General features: G+C 46.4%; 3 protein-coding genes across 11 annotated transcripts in view; 2 read left to right on the forward strand and 1 right to left on the reverse strand.

Annotated features, from left to right (window-relative positions):
- The first annotated feature begins 826 nt into the window (after positions 1-826).
- CIRO (ciliated left-right organizer metallopeptidase) lies at positions 827-7,235 on the forward strand. Its single transcript, XM_024786990.2, has 16 exons — positions 827-1,244; positions 1,375-1,459; positions 1,550-1,601; positions 2,025-2,173; positions 2,296-2,371; positions 2,458-2,553; positions 2,789-2,914; positions 3,126-3,210; positions 3,354-3,499; positions 3,577-3,751; positions 3,937-4,006; positions 4,083-4,179; positions 4,285-4,557; positions 4,767-4,996; positions 5,267-5,446; positions 6,809-7,235. The coding sequence occupies exons 1-16, from the start codon at positions 827-829 to the stop codon at positions 7,014-7,016; spliced, it is 2,466 nt and encodes an 821-aa protein (XP_024642758.1). The 3' UTR covers positions 7,017-7,235.
- Positions 7,236-8,019: 784 nt separating this feature from the next.
- C7H14orf119 (chromosome 7 C14orf119 homolog) lies at positions 8,020-11,472 on the reverse strand. Of its 3 annotated transcripts, none has more exons than XM_011772327.3 (2): positions 11,340-11,472; positions 8,020-8,852 (listed from the first exon to the last, which is right to left on the reverse strand). In XM_011772327.3, exon 2 carries the CDS (start codon positions 8,849-8,851, stop codon positions 8,429-8,431), a length of 423 nt encoding a protein of 140 aa, XP_011770629.2. In that variant the 5' UTR covers position 8,852; positions 11,340-11,472; the 3' UTR covers positions 8,020-8,428. The 3 variants fall into 3 exon arrangements, with proteins under 3 accessions (XP_011770629.2, XP_011770627.3, XP_011770628.2); XM_011772325.3 differs by lacking the exon at positions 11,340-11,472 and adding an exon at positions 11,091-11,222; XM_011772326.3 differs by lacking the exon at positions 11,340-11,472 and adding an exon at positions 10,880-11,026.
- LOC105499615 (apoptotic chromatin condensation inducer 1) overlaps positions 11,213-18,580 on the forward strand; it is a 37,841-nt gene continuing 30,473 nt past the window's right edge. For 4 of the 7 annotated variants that reach the window (XM_071100438.1, XM_071100440.1, XM_071100439.1 and 1 more), the window contains exons 1-4: positions 11,213-11,524; positions 13,248-13,313; positions 16,474-16,585; positions 17,005-17,124. In XM_071100438.1, the coding sequence (XP_070956539.1) occupies positions 11,213-11,524; positions 13,248-13,313; positions 16,474-16,585; positions 17,005-17,124 (610 nt within the window). Of the gene's footprint in view, positions 11,525-11,750; positions 11,913-11,967; positions 12,004-13,247; positions 13,314-16,473; positions 16,586-17,004; positions 17,125-18,580 lie in introns of those variants that run through there. The other 3 variants (XM_071100444.1, XM_071100443.1, XM_071100442.1) reach the window with 3 other exon arrangements.

The following is an 18,580-nucleotide window of genomic DNA, read 5'->3' on the forward strand; positions in this document are numbered from 1 at the left end:
ACGTCCAGGGAGACCAGCAGGCAACTACAAAGCAAAGAATATCTCTGTCCCCCACTTCCCCTGTTATGGTGACACCAATTTTCTTTTTTCTTTTTTTTTTTTTTTTTTTTTTTGAGACGTAGTCTTGCTCTGTCGCCCAGGCTGGAGTGCAGTGGTGCAATTTTGGCTCACTGCAAGCTCCGCCTCCCGGGTTCAAGCCATTCTCCTGCCTCAGCCTCCTGGGTAGCTGGGACTACAGGCACCCATCACCACGCCCAGCTAATTTTTTGTATTTTTAGTAGAGACGGGGTTTCACCGTGGTCGTGATCTCCTGACCTCATGATCCACCCGCCTCGGCCTCCCAAAGTGCTGGGATTACAGGCGTGAGCCACCGTGCCCGGCCGGTGACACCAATTTTCTAGTTCTGTGAAGGTTCCAAGGTTTTCTACTCAGAAAGGCAAAAGAAATAGGACGAGGGATGGAAAGGATTAGGAAAGAGTTCCCAGCCAGGCATAGTGGCTCACACCTGTAATCTCAGCACTTTGGGAGGCCAAAGCAGGAGGATCACTTGAGGCCAGGAGTTTAAGACCAGCTTGGACAACATAGCAAGACTCTATCTCTACAAAACAAACAAACAAAAAACAAGGAAAGAGTTTCATCATGGATAAGGCAGGCTCCTCTTTGGAGGGTCAGCTGAGGCCTCAGAATAACACTTCCCCTCCCCCAGCACTCCACCTCTGGCCCCTCTGGAAGAGGGTGGTTCATATCCGACCTCCTGGCAGGGAACTGTAGACTGAGTCAACAACATTCAAATCTTGAAAAAATAAGCAAGAGTGGTGGGGGGTACATGGTGAAAAACAGTAAAGAGAGGAAAGCCAGAAACAGTGAGCCAGGGAACAAGGGGACGGAAGACAGGATCCAGGCTGTATCTACGGAGAGACACAGAAGGGAGATGCTGTTGCTGCTGCTGCTGCTGCCACCACTAGTCCTCAGGGTTGCTGCAAGCCGATGTCTACATGATGAGACACAGAAGTCTGTGAGCCTTCTCAGGCCCCCTTTCTCCCAACTCCCCCCAAAATCTCGCTCTTCCTCCCTCACCCTCCCTAGCTCCGGTGATCCTCAACCCCTACGAATCCAAACCTGCTATCTAGGAGATCATATATCAGATGGAGCTTGGGATCCTGAGGGGGAAGGGATGAAAGGGGTATCCCGAGCCCTGGCCGCAGTGAGAGAGGCCACTCAGCGAATCCAGGCTGTTCTAGCAGGTGAGTGAGGGAACAGAGGTGTTAGGGAGGGTTGAGGAGCAGAGAGGTCCAGGGGAGGAAGATCAACCCAGAAAAGGTACTGGAATTCCAAGATATGGAGGGAAACTGACCTCTTGTCAAGTCCCTCCAGTGCAAGGACCCCTACTTCTGAGTCGAGACCCTGCACGGTATTGCCATGCTGTCTGGGGAGACCCAGACACCCCAAACTACCACAGGTGAGTTCATGTCATTGACAATGTATGTAATTCTTCTTCAGGGATACCTAGAAATGTCCTCAGCTCACCTACAGATATTCACTCTTATAGGTGCAGCCTCTTGAACCCAGGGTACAAAGGAGAGAGTTGCCTGGGGGCAAAGGTGAGATTGAGTCAACAACACTGAAATCTTGAAAAAAATAAGGGTGGGGGGGATACGCAGATAGTAAAGAGAGGAAAGCCAGAAATAAGTACACCAGGAAGAAGGGGACGGAAGACAGGATCCTGAGCAGGCTCACTTCTCAGTCTCCAGGATCTGGAGATCTGCAGCCTGCCATGACCATTCCAAGACCACCAGCATCAGAGTTACTTAGTGTGCTTCGTAACAATGTAGATTCCTGAGCTCCTCTCTCTGCTAAAATTTAGTAAATCAGAGACTGGGGGTGAAGGGGCAGAACTCTGTATTCTAGCCAGCTGCCTAGATTACACTCAGACAGACCAAACAGAGTCATTCTCCCCTACTCCTCATACCCAATTTCCTACTGTCCCAGCCCATCTGCTAATGCAACATTTCACTCCCGGCCAGATTCCTGACGCCCATCTTCGTGGTTACACCTTGTGGCCAGAGCAGGGTCCCCCACAACTGGTCCAGCCAGATGGGACTGGGGTCCAAAACACTGATTTTCTTCTGTATGTGCGGGTTGCTCACACTTCCAAGTGCCACCAAGAGGTGAGGTTCAAATCAAATCTCCTTTCCCCGCTGTCTCTCTCAATCTTAAATCTCATGAGGGGGGTTAGGGAGCATAAAAGCAGTTTTTTGTTTTGTTTTGTTTTGCTTTGCTTTTGTTTTGAGACAGAGTCTCACTCTGTTGCCGAGGCTGGAGTACAGTGGCCCAATCACAGCTCACTGCAGCCTTGACCTCCTGGGCTCAGGTGATCCTCCCATCTCAGCCTCCTGAGTAGCTAGGATTACAGGTGTGCACCACCATGTCTGGCTAATTTTTTGTATTTTTTTGTAGAGACGGGGTTTTGTCACGTTGCCCAGGCTGTGTCTCAAACTGTTGGGCTCAAGCAATCTGCCCGCTTTGGCTTCCCAAAGTGTTAAGATTACAGGCGTGAGCCACCACGCCCAGCCAAAAGCAGTTTTTATTAAGTTGTGCTTATTTGGGATAACTTAGGGAATGTTAGTAACGTTTGGGTAAAGGCTACTCCCACCCATAGCCATCCCTCAATACCACTCCTGCAGAGTTTTGCAGACTCCCCTGGTCCTCCATTTTCAGAGGATTTCTTTTATTTGTGATACCCTACTTTTCTTCTTTCTGGCCCTACCCTGTCCTGGCCCATCCACAGCCCTCTGTCATAGCCTATGCTGCCTGCTGCCAGCTGGACTCAGAAGACAGGCCCCTCGCCGGCACCATTGTCTACTGTGCCCAACATCTCACCAGCCCCAGCCTCAGCCACAGTGACATCGTCATGGTGACTGCTGCATGATGAATAGGGAGAAGCAAACAGGTTGCAGGGTAGGGGGCCAGGTTACTCAGTTTCCCATTAAGTCAAAGAACCCACAGAGGATGGAATAGAAGGTGCCTCAAGCTCTAGGAAGAGCTGATTGGGCAGAGGGGTATAGAGTGTTTGGTCAATCCTGCTGCAAATTTGGCCCCCTTACTGGGCTGTCATTTGTCCTTAGGCCACGCTACATGAATTGCTACATGCCTTAGGTTTCTCTGAACAGCTCTTCAAGAAATGGCAAGACTGCCCCTCAGGATTCAGCGGTAAATGAGAGGAATGAGGTTAAGGACTTCCCACGATCAACCAGAGGGAATTCACTATCTCATAACCTCCTTCCTTCTAATTTCACGTCACCCTTCCTAAGTTTTCCTCTCCTCGTATTGCCGTCTTCCCTTTGTGCACTCAGTTAGAGAGAACTGTTCTACAAGGCAACAAGTGACAAGGCAAGATGAGTGGGGACAACTGCTTCTCACCACCCCAGCTGTTAGCCTCAGCCTGGCCAAACACTTGGGAGTACCGGGGGCTTCACTGGGTGTTCCCTTGGAAGAAGAGGTGAGAATGAGAACACCTTGGGGTAATGGAAGAAAGGAGTAGCCAGGTAACAACCAGCCATCTGCCACCTCCTCCAGGAGGGCCTTTTGTCCTCACACTGGGAGGCCAGACTACTCCAGGGTTCTTTAATGACTGCTACCTTTGATGGAGCCCAGCGCACTCGACTCGACCCAATCACCCTCGCTGCCTTCGAAGACTCAGGCTGGTACCAGGTCAACCACAGCGCTGCAGAGGAGCTGTTGTGGGGCCAGGGTGAGAAATAAGGCAGACCTGCAGAGAGGCACTCACGACCCAAGTCAACTCTGGGGGAAGTGGGAGGCTGGAGGGGTTTCTGTTGCTGACGTATAATCGAAGCTATGAGGATAGCTAGTGCAGAAGGATGTTTGGGCTTCATTTGTTGAGGGCTCTCTTTCCTTCTCTTCTCATCTCTCAAGCAGGATCTGGCCCGGAATTTGGCTTGGTGACCACATGTGGGACTGGCTCCTCAGACTTCTTCTGTACTGGCAGGTGTGTGTGCTGAGTGGTTAGGGGACTGTACGGCGGTCAGTGATCCTAGTGTCACTCTATCATCCATTCCACACAGTGGGCTGGGCTGCCACTACCTGCATCTGGACAAGGGAAGCTGCTCCTCAGACCCCATGCTGGAAGGCTGCCGCATGTACAAGCCCTTAGCCAATGGGGTGAGTAGACAAGAGAGCAGACAATGAAACTGAGTGGTTCTGGAAGGGAGTCAACTTCAAAGGCATCAAAACAAACACTATTCTACCTTCTGACCTGCCCTTCAGAGTGAATGCTGGAAGGAGGAAAATGGATTCCCTGCTGGGGTGGAGAATCCCCATGGGGAAATCTACCATTCCCAGAGCCGTTGCTTCTTTGCCAACCTCACTTCACAGCTGCTCCCTGGGGATAAGACCAGGCATCCTTCTCTTACCCCACACCTCAAGGAAGCAGAGCTCGTGGGTCGCTGCTACTTACATCAATGCACAGCGAGGGGAGCTTATAAGGTACAGGTGGAGGGCTCACCTTGGGTCCCATGCCTTCCAGGAAAAGTTATACAGGTGGGTACCATAAGAGGAATAGTTGCAGCATACTGGCAAAAAAAAGTTGGGAAATACTTGTTTGGTGGTACTGCCCAACCTGTTTTGCTGTACATACAGTTTTCCTAAGTACCCACTGAGTCCAGACTCTGACCTAGAATACATTTTCCTTAGAAGACTTGAACAGATAATCAAAGCAAAACCATATCCTGCTACATATTTCCTTGCAGATACCTGGGTACTATGGTCTTCTCTTCTGTCCCCGGGGTCGGCTGTGTCAGACTAATGAAGCTATCAATGCTGTTACTTCCCCACCTGTGAGTCTTTCAACCCCAGATCCACTATTCCAGCTCTCTTTAGGATTAGCTGGGCCTCCAGGCCACTCTCTGGGGAAAGAACAGCAAGAAGGGCTGGCTGAAGCAGTACTGCAGGCTTTGGCGAGCAGAGGTGGCACTGACAGGTAAAAACTTGAGTATGTATACAATGGGTCAAGGTAAAAACTTGAGTATTTATACAATGGGTCAAGGTAAAAACTTGAGTATTTATACAATGGGTCAAGGTAAAAACTTGAGTATTTATATAATGGGTCAAGGAGAATCCCTAAGTCCTTTACTTGATGACTCTCCTCTGAAGACCTTTTGTTCATCCCACTCTTAAGCCTGCACCTGTTTCATGACATATACTCTGCCAGGAACTATACCTCTATTAAAATATTCAAATGTCCATTTAGGTGCTATTTCCACAGCCCATCAATTACCACTAGCTTGGTGTTTACTGTGCATATGTGGAAGTCTCCTGGCTGCCAAGGGCCTTCAGTGGCTATGCTGCACAGGGCCCTGACTCTGACTCTCCAGAAAAAACCCCTAGAAGTGTATCATGGAGGAGCCAACTTTACCACACAACCCAGCAAGTAAGATAATATTCCAAGTACTTTTCTTTCAAATCCATGGAGTCCAGATGTTTGAAATTAAATTTATTAAGCACTCACTCATGTGTATATTGTCCTAGACAGGGTTGCATTTCAGAGAACAAAGATCCCTAACTAACACGATCATCCAGTCATGTCACTACCTGGCTCCCTTCTCCCATACAATAACACATTCCCCCATCTCTAGGACACAGGGATCAGATCTTAGTTCCACCCCCCTGCCTTTTTTTTTTTTTTTTTTTTGAGACAGGGTCTCACTCTGTCACCCAGGTTGGAATGCAGTGGGGTGATCCCATCTCAGCTCACTGTGGCCTCAACCTCCCTAGGCTCAAGTGATTCCCCCACCTCAGCCTCCCAAGTAGCTGGGACTACAGGTGCACACCACCATGCCAGCTAATTTTTGTATTTTTGGTAGAAACAGTTTCACCATGTTGCCCAGGCTTGTCTCGAACTCCCGAGCTAAAGCAACCCATCCGCCTCTGCCTCCCAAAGTGCTGGGAGCCACTGCCACCACTCCTGGCCCCCTTCCTTTTTTTTTTTTTTTTTTTTTTTTTTTTGAGACGGAGTCTAGCTGTGTCGCCCAGGCTGGAGTACAGTGGCCGGATCTCAGCTCACCGCAAGCCCCACCTCCCGGGTTTACGCCATTCTCCTGCCTCAGCCTCCCGAGTAGCTGGGACTACAGGCGCCCGCCACCTCGCCCGGCTAGTTTTTTGTATTTTTTAGTAGAGACGGGGTTTCACCGTGTTAGCCAGGATGGTCTCGATCTCCTGACCTCGTGATCCGCCCGTCTCGGCCTCCCAAAGTGCTGGGATTACAGGCTTGAGCCACCGCGCCCAGCCCCCCCTTCCTTTCTTAAGCACTGTTAGGGATTGTGCCTAGCTACCTAAAGACCATAGACTGACTCTTCCCCTAAGCCACTTCCCTCGCCGCCAAGTTAGCTCTTCTTCCAATAATTTAAGATGCTAGAAGACTTAGATCTTGACCTTATTTCGACTTTCATGTTCTGTAGTCCCTCTTAATGATTTCCTGTTTAGCCTAATGCTTGGATGAGGTGAGGTTTCATGAGCTCTATCTTTAAGGGCAAAGCCCCTTAGCCAGATGTGGTGGCCCGGCATGCGCCTGTAGTCCCAGCTACTTGGAAGGTTGAGGTAGGAGAATCGCTTGAGCCTGGGAGGTTACGGTGAGCCAAGATCACACCACTGCACTCCAGCCTGGGCAACAGACCAAGAAATTGTCTCCAAAAAAAAAAAAAAAAAACACACACACACACACAAAAGGTAATGCCCCTTTATCTACTAAGCCTCGGCATTATTCCAAGCCAAATATTACCTTCTATGTTCCTAGGTTGCTGCTTACTTCGGACCATAATCCCTCCATGACCCATCTAAGGCTGTCCGTGGGACTCTGCCTAATGCTGCTAATCTTTGTGGGTGTACTGGGAACCACAGCCTACCAGAAAAGAGCCACTCTTCCTGTGAGACCATCTCCCTCTTACCATTCACCAGAGCTCCACGGCACAAGGGTCCCAGTTAGAGGAATAAGGGAGGTGTGATGTTGCCCAGAACATGACAGGGTGTAAGAAAGAGAATCATTTCTTGGGAGACAACTGGATGGAAAATCTATTGTGTATACTTAAGTTCTACTTTCTTTGGAATGCCTTTCCCTGGATATCAATTTTATATAGCCTGGCAAAGAAAAAAGGGGTGAAGTTTTACAGTTTTAAAGATCCATTCTTTATTTTGGTACAAAAATAAACTGTTCAACCTGTAAATTGTCACCTGTTTTAATATTGTTATGAAGCAAACTTACAGAATAGGAACACCTGCTACCAGTTCCAAGAGTATCACATGCATATGCCTTAGAAAAAGGCCAGGTCTAACACGGTGAAGCCCCGTCTCTACTAAAAAATACAAAAAACTAGCCGGGCGAGGTGGCGGGCGCCTGTAGTCCCAGCTACTCGGGAGGCTGAGGCAGGAGAATGGCGTAAACCCGGGAGGCGGAGCTTGCAGTGAGCCGGATTGCGCCACTGCACTCCAGCCTGGGTGACAGAGCCAGACTCCCTCTCAAAAAAAAAAAAAAAAAAAAGAAAAAGGCCAGGTATGATGGTTCATGCCTGTAATCCCAGCATTTTGGGAGGCCAAGGGGAGAATGGATTGCTTGAGGCCAGCAATTCAAGACCAGACTAGAAAACGTAGCAAGACCCCCATATCTACAAAATAATTTAAAAATATTGTGGTGCGTGGCTGTAGTCCTGAATACTCAGGAGACTGAGGCAGAAAGATTACTTGAGCCTAGAATTTGAGGTTACAGTGATCTCACACTCACTGATGATCATGCCACTGCACTCCAAACTTGAGCGACAACTCATCTCTTAAAAAAAAAAAAAAAAGTCATTGTGATTTGGATTCAGTGTGGAGAAAGAAGCAACTAATTATCTCCCTCTCCTGATTTTTCATAATTTTATTAAATCATCACTTGGAAAACTAATGGTTTGGGTATCACACAATTACACTAGAATCTGATAGGAGTGGTAAAACCAGCCAATGGAATCCAGGTAAATTATAAAAATGCCACCTTTTATTGTCCTGTCTTATTTCTGGGGAAGGAGGGCTCTACTTTACACACTTCATGAGCCAGCAGTGGGCCTGAGTTATAATGTGTAGGTTCTTTTTGGTTATAGCTGCAGAAGAAGCCATCAAATTCTTGAGGATTTGACATCTCTTGGAAAGAAGCAAACTAGTAGACTGATAAGCGGGATTGCTTAGATTGATAATATTTACAAATAGGAGTCCAGTTGACATGCTATTACTGTTGAAATAACCATGCCTATACTGGTCAGTGAGTTCAGTCAGCTGGTCTGAATACCAGTTCCAGAGCTTTAGATGACACATTTGAATTATCATTGTAGAGAGTCATGGCCTTGGCTCCATCAGCTATGGTTATCTTCTTTGGTCTGAATGCCTATCAGTCCTTACCAGCTGTAGCAGCCACTGCTTGGTAAAACTTTGCCACGAAGTCTGGCTCACTGAACTCCAGCTGTCTGACAAATTCATTGCGCTCCTGCTCAGCCCAGCCTCGAAACCACTGATCCCAAAGATGTAGCTGACACTCAAAGATAGAAGGTGGTCGGTCTGCCCCAGACACACTAAGCTGCTCCAGACTATCCAGCAATGGCTGTAATTTTTCTGGCACTGCCTTAGCTACCAGGTCCTCTAGGAAACGTTCACGCTGGGGACCTGACCAATTGGCAAACCAGTGAAGAATACACTTCATCTCCTGGGAGGTGATGTAAGACATCGGAGGAGGGGAAGGGTTAGTATTGTGTGGTACTGAGGGTAAGAGAGATGGGAAGGATAGCGGCATTGAAGAGGATGACTCCAGTGGCATCCTGAAACATAAAAGCACTGTTATACGCTCTCCAGGTAGAGCAACGAAAATACAACTTTCAAGCAACAAGACATCTTACCACACTCAATTAGCATGTACAGAGAAAATTACTTTTTATGAATTCAAAGACCCAAAATTAATAAAGTCTTTTATTTAGATTATCCAACTACCTTAGAGAAGTCACCAAAAACTTCGTTTCCTATTTGCCTGCCTTTTTCAAACCCATTCTTCCCTACCCACTGTCACCCTCCATCTTTCTTATAAAGAACCTAAAAATAACCAATATATTTCTTGTTCACTCTCTCCCTCTTACTTCTATGTGCCAGGCTGGGTAAAGAAAAAAACAATGATTAACGTTGGTCCATCACATCTTCTCCAAAACGAAAAAGCATACATTTTAAAATCTAGTACGTGCAGCTGGTCAAGGCTGATGCTAGTTGTTTTGTAGCTATCAACAGTGGGGGAAGAAAAAAAATTATTTATGATGAAAGAGGTTTCAATGTGCATATAAGCCTCTGAAATATGCCAAGAACTTCATAACATTTGTTACCTCCTTACATTTCCTGTAAAGCACCAGAAAAAGTTAAAGAGCAGAGTAAGAGCCTTGCTCAAAATAAGGTAACGCAGTAAAAGAACCAGAAGCCCAGGTGTTTGAGACTTTAAAGAGAGTCCAGTTGGTTTGTTGGCTTAGAGATCTAACAACTGTTACACTACTTCATGACAATCCATGTTTTTAAACAATTGCCCTTAATATTTAGTATGGGCCAGACACAGTGGCTCTTGCACTTCCAAAGTAATCTCAGCACTTTGGGAGGCCGAGGCAAGAGGATAGCTTGAATCCAGTTGTTCAAGACCAGCCTGGGCAACATGGCAAAACCTCATCTCTACAAAAAATTTAAAAACTCGTTGGGCGTAGAGGTGCCTAACTGTAGTCCTAGCTACTTAGGAGGCTGAGGTAGGAGGATCACCTGAGCCCGGGAGGTTGAGGCTGTAGTGAGCCCTGATCACACCACTGCACTCTAGCCTGGTTCAGAGTGGAGTGACCCAGAGTGGAGTGACAAAAAAAAATTTTTTTTTTTTAGTATGGCATCTATTGGTGCCTTGCTATTTATTTATTTATTTATTTATTTTTGAGACGGAGTCTTGCTCTGTCGCCCAGGCTGGAGTGCAATGGCGTGATCTCAGCTCACTTCAACCTCCGCTTCCCGGGTTCAAGCAATTCTCCTGCCTCAGCCTCCCGAGCAGCTGGGAATATAGGCATACGCACGGCTAATTTGTTTGTATTTTTACTAGAGACGGGGTTTCACCATATTGGCCAGATTGGTCTCCAATTCCTGACCTCAAGTGATCCGCCTGCCTCGGCCTCCCAAAGTGCTTATAGGCATGAGCCACCGCGCCCGGCGCCTTGACATTAATTTTGCATCATGAATGCAACGGAAAGATCAGCCTATTTGACTTCAATAGTTTTCAGTCTCTTAAATCTCTAACATATCTCTTAAATCTCTAAACCATTTGTCTGTAACCTATTTTACTGTTTGTGTTTCTTCTGCATCAAGTTGGAGGATTGCTAGTGACAAAGAAAGAAGCCCCTAAACAATATGAGTTCAAGTACCAAAAAAGTTCAGGGCGCTTGCATTTTTCAGTTCTTGCCCTACAGGAAGCAGTTCCTCCAAGGGAACTTACTCTCTTCTTCGGAGAAATAGAGAATTTTCCCAGAATCTTGCCACACGGCTTCCAAGGCAAACGCAAACTCAAGCTCAAGTTGAGCGTCATAAATCAGTTCATAGTCAGGGTCCGAAGACACGGCGCTGCCTGCCTTTTCCCCACTTTGGAGGCCACGGAGCTTGTTATTCCGATTCCGTCCCCCTCCACAGGCCCCACCAAAAAAAAAGCCTAAGATGGGAGTGGCTGGGATTCAGAGGACAGAGGGCAGAAGCTGTTTGCGTTAAGTAGGTGGCTTGCCCTATTAGGATAGTCCGCAAACACCGAGTCTGACCCGGCCCATAGAGGTACTTCCACCCCGCTTACCTCCCCTTTTCTCTCGGAGTGCACCCGAAGATTGTCAGGAGTCCTTAGACTCCAACTACCGGTACAGCTTCCAAATTTCCTGAAAACCCTAAGCTGGGCCAGCCCGGCAGCCCACGCACTTCCGGCCTCGGACCCGCCCCAAACACCCAAGAGCCCCAGCGCCTCATCTCTAGGTCCGGAGATAAACGAACATCTCCGATTATGGTTATACCAGAGTCGAGGGCTTCCGAATATATTCGATTCAAAGCTTCGGCAAGACGAAGAAAACCGAGCCTGAAAGCAGGGCGAGAATAGGGGAGCAGCAGGGCGGATGGAAAGAATTGATTGGTGCCGATGTGGAGACGGAAATATCCGAGGACATCCGGAGGAAGCCGGGGAGTTCTGAGTGGTAATCGAGGGGTAGAGTATGGCAGTGGGCGGGGTCATCTCGGTACGTTCGAAGGGCGTTGGCGGAAATTACCGAAGATGCCCGAAGCCGTCGGGACGGACCCGAGTACCTCACGCAAGATGGCGGAGCTGGAGGAGGTGACTCTGGACGGGAAGCCTCTTCAGGCGCTGCGGGTGACCGACCTGAAGGCCGCACTGGAGCAGCGAGGCCTAGCCAAGAGCGGGCAGAAGAGTGCCCTGGTCAAGCGGCTCAAAGGGGTGAGGAGTCGGCGTTGCTGGGGTGTCGGAGGAGAGCGGACCCGGTAGAGACGAGCCTCTGCCGCGGCGCAGGCGCAGTATCCGGGCTCGGCGCGAGCTCGCTCAGGCCGCCAGCGCGAGCCTCTGGATCCGCGCGCACGGTGGTTGGTGAGATTCGCGCTGGAATGGCGATCGCGCCGGTTCCCGCCTTAACGGCAGCAGCGCGAGCCCAAATGGGAGGGTGTGCACTACTCTCCAGGAGTGTCTTAAGCTCCTTCCTCCTTCCCCCACCCCCTCCTTGTTTGTATCTGTGGTTTCGGCGCATGCGCTGCAGAAGGAGTTAAATCCCACTACAACCTACGGCGTTGCTGGCCTGAGGGGGGCGAGTTGGGCTGGGTCGGAGTTAGGGGTATAGTTGCGCGGAGGGGTGGATGGGGTTGGTATCGGTATCTGCAGGAATAGGATTGGGGTAGGGTAAAATGTCTGCTCGATTAGATGAGGTGAGATTAAGAGAGACCTTTATGTGAAGGGACTTGGTGAGAGAGGTGTCTAATTTATAGGGCATCTAGTGGCAATTTGGGTAGTTAAGAGTTTGGTGAATATTGGTGAGAGAGGCGAGGCAGGTTGATACATATTGGGGATTTTGAATCAGTTTAAGTAGATTAAGGTGGGAATGTCATGAGGTAGGTGTAGATCGATTCGAGTGTATAGGTTTGGTTTAAAGAAGGGAAGATGAGGATGTCTTGGTTTTAATTAGAGTTCAATAGGATACGTGGCAGGTAATGCAGATTAGGTCTGGGTTGGCTCCAGGGTTGAGTTGGCAGACCGTTGCTTATACAGAAGCTGATTGTGTGTGTGTGTGTGTGTGGATGGACGGACTAGGTTAGACCACAGTTCACAGGGTCTCTGGTCATTTTCTTCTGTAGCCTCCTCTTTGAAAATTTTGTAAATTTGGTAAATCTAGGTGCCACAGTACTGGAAATTATACAAATTGACTCTAGTCCTGGGTAACCCTTTGACCAAGTAATTCCATCAGGCAAAAACCAGGAGCCCCATGGCTGCTGGTTTGAGTATTTTTGTTTTGTTTTGTTTTGTTTTGTTTTTGAGACGGAGTCTCGCTCTGTCGCCCAGGCTGGAGTGCAGTGGCGCGATCTCGGCTCACTGCAAGCTCCGCCTCCTGGGTTCACGCCATTCTCCTGCCTCAGCCTCCCGAGTAGCTGGGACTACAGGCGCCCGCCACCGCGCCCGGCTAATTTTTTGTATTTTTAGTAGAGACGGGGTTTCACCGTGGTCTCGATCTCCTGACCTTGTGATCCGCCCGCCTCGGCCTCCCAAAGTGCTGGGATTACAGGCGTGAGCCACCGCGCCCGGCCTGGTTTGAGTATTTTTAAGTAGTGTTACCTGCATGATCAGATTTAGAAGGGGCACTTGGCACAAGTGCAGAAGACAACAGGGATTTTAGTACTGGTTCTATTACTGATATTGTGACATAGCCAGGTCACTGATTCTGTGTGCCTGCATTTTATATCTGTACGTTTAGTAACAGTAACCGTGGCTACCTTTAAGGGTCTTCTGGTGATGAATGAGAACAGTGTCAGTAAAGGATTTTCAGGTCCCTGGAAGAGGAATACAGTTTAATTGTGTGTATTTAAGTCATTGCATTTAATTAAGAGGTTGTGGTAGAGGTGGGAGTTTTTCTTTTTTTTTCCTCATCATTTCTGACTTTTACCCTTCTCTATACCAGGCTCTAATGCTAGAAAATTTACAGAAACACTCAACACCCCATGCTGCATTCCAGCCAAATTCCCAGGTGAGAAAGGTTTATTCAATGGAGTGGGCTCTTTGGATATACAGACACATGGCAGGACGTGGTGTTGTATATTTCATGCTTAATTCCTCACGACTATTTTCCTAAGTTCCCTTGGTCAGAAATGTTCTCAAACCAGGACAGTTGAATTCGAATCACCCAGTTGTATACAAGGGCCTGGAGTAAAGAACAGAATCAAAGGCGCTATTAGTTTATAATAATTGAAATGGTATGTGCAGAAAGGTGTGGCTTCCATTAATTACGTGTAGTACAGAGATCTGAAGTCATTTATCTGCCATGAATTTAGGAAAGGTAGTTGATGTCTTTGAGTATAGATATGAAGTAGACCACCGATGTGACAGTGTAGGAAAATAGTTGCTAATTAAGAACTCTTGTTGATGTAGATTTACCAAGGATTCAATCCTGTGTAAGTCACCCACCATTACTAGTGTTAACTACTAACTCAATGCACTTATTCATAAGCATTACTAATAGCTCCTTTACTTAGGATAAGAAACTTGGCCGGGCGCGGTGGCTCAAGCCTGTAATCCCAGCACTTTGGGAGGCCGAGACGGGCGGATCACGAGGTCAGGAGATCGAGACCATCCTGGCTAACACAATGAAACCCCGTCTCCACTAAAAATACAAAAAAAAAATTAGCCGGGCGTGGTGGCGGCGCCTGTAGTCCCAGCTACTCGGGAGGCTGAGGCAGGAGAATGGCGGGAACCCGGGAGGCGGAGCTTGCAGTGAGCTGAGATCGCGCCACTGCACTCCAGACTGGGCGACAGAGCGAGACTCCGCCTCAAAAAAAAAAAAAAAAAAAAAAAAAAAAAGAAACTTAACCTTTGGAGGCCTTGGTTTCCTCCATTTCCTTATCTGTAATATGAGAAAAAGTCAAACTAAACCCATGGGTTTATAACTGCTCTCAGGGTTTTGTGGAGCTGCTTTGGGGAGCTTCTTAGGGGAAATAAATACCTTTTTCTCAAGTAAGCAAGGCTCATACTTCTCTCTTAAACTAGATTAGATCTACTTTTATCCGCTTTGACTATTGAGTTTCTGCATAAGATGTCTTTTAAATTATTCCACAGTTAAAATCCAAAAATTATAAGGCTGCACAGTCTCTTAAAGTTTCTTTCAGTTTTTGAAAATCCCCTCTTTATAATGTGTCATATACTTAAAGGAAAAATCCAAGTCTTTGTTAAAGCAGTGGTGTGCAGCCTCAGTACTAGATGAAGTCCCAGGATACTGTGGAAAACAAGAGAGCCCTCCTACTCCCTTGTTATCACCTCATTAAGCTGTAAGTATCATAATCTAGCCAGCTTTCAGAGGTTCAATTAAGTACTTTAACAAGCATAAGAAACTGCATAAGTTAATCAGCTTAATTGTATTCTTTTTACCCATTGCATTTTAGTCTTTGAAGCTTTGCTTTTATTAACACAGGGGTTTTGCAGCAAACATGCCTATTCTGTAATACATGCAACCCACCCTTAGGCAATGTCCATTGAGTGCCAAGAGGCTCATTTCTACTTTAGTTGAAAATAAACATTTACTATGTTTAGGAAACATGACTTAATGACTAGAAAGTATTCAGGTTTTTTTTGCTTTTTGGGGAGTTCTAAATAGGACTTGCTAAGCAAGAAGGTTCTAGGGAGGAGAACTTGTGAAGAGAAAGCTGGAGGTCAGAAGAGCAACTTGGGAATCTATTACAGAAAAAAAATAGGAAAAGGCATAAGCTCCTGTTACCAAGGATTTCCTTTTACCTATACAAAATGGAGTTATAACTTTGTCTAAATGCTCAATGGATATCCCTTTTCTTAGTCTCTTAATTTCATGCTTTTAAATACTATACTTGGATTTTGGAGACCTTTGATAAAATGTTTCCTGGATATGAGGCCCGGCATTGTGGCTCACACCTGTAATGCTAGCACTTTGGGAGGCCAAGGCGGGTGGATCATCTGAGGTCAGGAGTTTGAGACGAGCCTGACCAACATGGCAAAACCCCGTCTTTACTAAAAATGCAAAAATGAGCTGGGTATGGTGGCACATGTCTGTAATCCCAGCTACTTGGGAGGCTGAGGCAGGAGAATGACTTGAACCTGGGAAGCAGAGGTTGCAGCAAGCCGAGATCACGCCATTGTTCTCCAGCCTGGGTGACAGAGTGATACTCCACCTTGAAGAAAAAAAGAAATGTTTCCTGACTAGGTAACGATTGATCTTTTGGAGGAACTGGCTTTTTTTTTTTTTTTTTTTCTTGAGATGGAGTCTTGTTTAAACCCAGGCTGGAGTGCAGTGGCACGATCTCGGCTCACTGCACCTACCACCTTCTGAGTAGCCAGGATGACAAACTCACACCACAATATGCCCAGCTTTTTGTATTTTTGGTAGAGATGGGTTTCACCATGTTGCTGAAGCTGGTCTCGAACTCCTGAGCTCAAGCAGTCTTCCCACTTCAGCCTCCCAAAGTACTGGAATTGCAGATGTGAGCTACCATGCTTCAGTCTTGATACTACCAAAAGGAAATTTTAGATTACCCTTTAGATAATGTTCCACGTAATCTAGGAATTTAGCCTAAAAGGTATAATTACAGGAATTTTAATTTAAGGTTATTTGTGGCTGGGCACGGTGGCTCACACCTGTAATCCCAGCACTTTGGAAGGCTGAGGCAGGTGGATCACTTGAGGTCAGGAGTTTGAGACCAGTCTGACCAACATAGTGAAACTCCGTCTCTACTAAAAATACAAAAATTAGCCAAGTGTGGTGGCACACACCTGTAATCCCAGCTACTCAGGAGGCTGAGGCAGGAGAATCATTTGAAGTCAGGAGGCAGAGGTTGCAGTGTGCTGAGATCACGCCACTGCACTCCAGCCTGGGCAACAGAGTGAAACTCTGTCTTAGAAAATAAAAATTTAAAAAAGTAATTTGTGTACCAATATCACTCTTTGGAAACTGAGTATTTAAAACAAAAAATTATATGCAGCTTTCTTTTTGCCCTTTTTTTTGTGACTCAAGGCTATTCTTTTCTGCAATATAGAACCAACTTAGAAAAGAGCTTCCCAACATTTTAGTTATCTTTCTTGGGTCCAACTTTGCTCCATGGAATTTTCTTCTTTGCATTTTCCTGGTTTGTTTTCCTAGACCCTCTTTTTTCATTTCCTCTACACAGATTGGTGAGGAAATGAGCCAGAACAGTTTCATAAAACAGTATCTGGAAAAGCAGCAGGAGCTACTTAGGCAGCGTCTGGAACGTGAAGCTCGAGAAGCTGCAGAACTTGAAGGTAAGCCCAGATTGTCACTTTTAACAAGGAGTTCGTCATTCTTAGCCCTGTCACCGAGTAGATAGGCCTGTCTAACTAGGCAATTTCAAAAATAAGTGAGGCTGAGACTGCTACTTACTTGCTTTCATAGCCCATGAAGCCAAGTGATTTACTATTTACTTTTGTCAGGGAAGAGGACACTTAATTTGACTGTCTTGTTAGAAGAGGATTCCTGCCAACAGGAAGAGTTATAAGTAAATTAAGCTACCATTTAGATGAAGTAGTGCTGAATCCCAGGGAGTTTTTTCTTTGTATATGGTGCTCTTTTTGGTATGTATCTCTGTATCTGTGACTTTGCTGACCTCCTTCACTCCTCTACATATTCCTACATGCTGAGTCCTTCACTCCCTCCCTGCCCCGACCCGATCTGTACTTTGCAGAAGCTTCAGCTGAGTCGGAGGACGAGATGATCCATCCTGAGGGAGTGGCTTCCCTGCTGCCTCCTGACTTTCAGAGCAGCCTGGAGAGACCAGAGCTGGAGCTCAGCAGACATTCGCCCAGTACGTATCTCCCTCCCCACTGCGCTGTTTTGTCAATCCTGCGTAGTTGGTGGGGGGAGGTAGTTACACCTCCTTTCATGCCAAGCCTCCATGAAAGTCCCAGGGAAATTCTGTGACATTGATATTTGACATCTGTTTCTCATGGAAAGTATACACCCTTTTTGAAGTCTGCTTTCACCTATATATTGTTACCTTCTCAGTGTTTTACAAAGCAGTGTGATTTTTCTTCTCATCTGTACCTCTTCAACTCTTCTACCTCTGAATTTGGCAACAGTCAACTCTTTTTCATCTCCTCACCAACTGTGTATATTACATGTTAACACATTCAGTCATCTCCCTGAATTGGGCATCTGCTGTGGTCTAATCAACAGATTTTTATTGTGTACTTGTATACCAGGCACATGCTAGACACTAGGAATATAGTAAAGAAAGAAGTCTCAGCCCCAAGAAACTTAGTCTAGTGAGGAGATGGACATTAGTTACAGTTGTATTGGCTGCTGTGCAAGGCAACCCAGAGTATTATGTGAGCATATTATAATAGAGAGCTCTAACCTAGTATATGGGATTGGTTCAGGCAAAATTAATTAATTTCTTCACATTATAAAAAATATTAAGCACCCAGGCTGGACGCGGTGGCTCACGCCTGTAATCCCAGCACTTTGGGAGGCCGAGGCAGGCGGATCACCTGAGGTCAGTAGTTCCAGACCAGCCTGGTCAACATAGCAAAACCACGTCTCTTAAATACAAAAATTAGCCGGGTGTGGTGGCAGGCACCTGTAATCCCAGTGACTCTGGAGGCTAAGACAGGAGAATAGCTTGAACCCGGGAGGCGGAGGTTGCAGTGAACTGAGATTGCACCATTGCACTCCAGCCTGGACAATAGAGCAAGACTCTGTCTCAAAAAATATATATAATAATAAGCACCCAATTTTGCATGATATCTCAAGCAGAAGTCTATAATATAGACTTTGTCTTTTGGGTACTCCCTGTCTAAGTCAGTATACTTTCAGAAGAACATGTACAGGTTGAGCATCCCTAATCCAAAGACCCAAAACTTTCTGAGCATTCACAGGACACTCAAAGGAAATGCTCATTAGAGCATTTCAGATTTTGGGTTTTCAGATTAGGGATGCTGAATCAGAAAGTATAATGCAGATATTCAAAAATTCAAAATCTAAAACACTTGTTATCCCAAACATTTTGGGAAAGGGATACTTAATATGTGTATAAGACGTGGATTGTTAGTAGATTTATTAAACCAATGCGTAACTTAACAAGTATTTTGAATAATTCGTAATGTTGAGGGGGTGCAGAATCCACCATAATCAGTATTTTTAGGATGTATGGAAGTTTCCAGCTCTTCTGAGTAATATAGAATTCCTTCGTGGACTACACTTGATTTTAGTCAAAAGGCTGAGCAGCGATAGAATCTTCATGGAAATATATTTTTTAGAAG

Source organism: Macaca nemestrina, chromosome 7 (genome assembly GCF_043159975.1).
Source record: "Macaca nemestrina isolate mMacNem1 chromosome 7, mMacNem.hap1, whole genome shotgun sequence".
Taxonomy (NCBI): domain Eukaryota; kingdom Metazoa; phylum Chordata; class Mammalia; order Primates; family Cercopithecidae; genus Macaca; species Macaca nemestrina.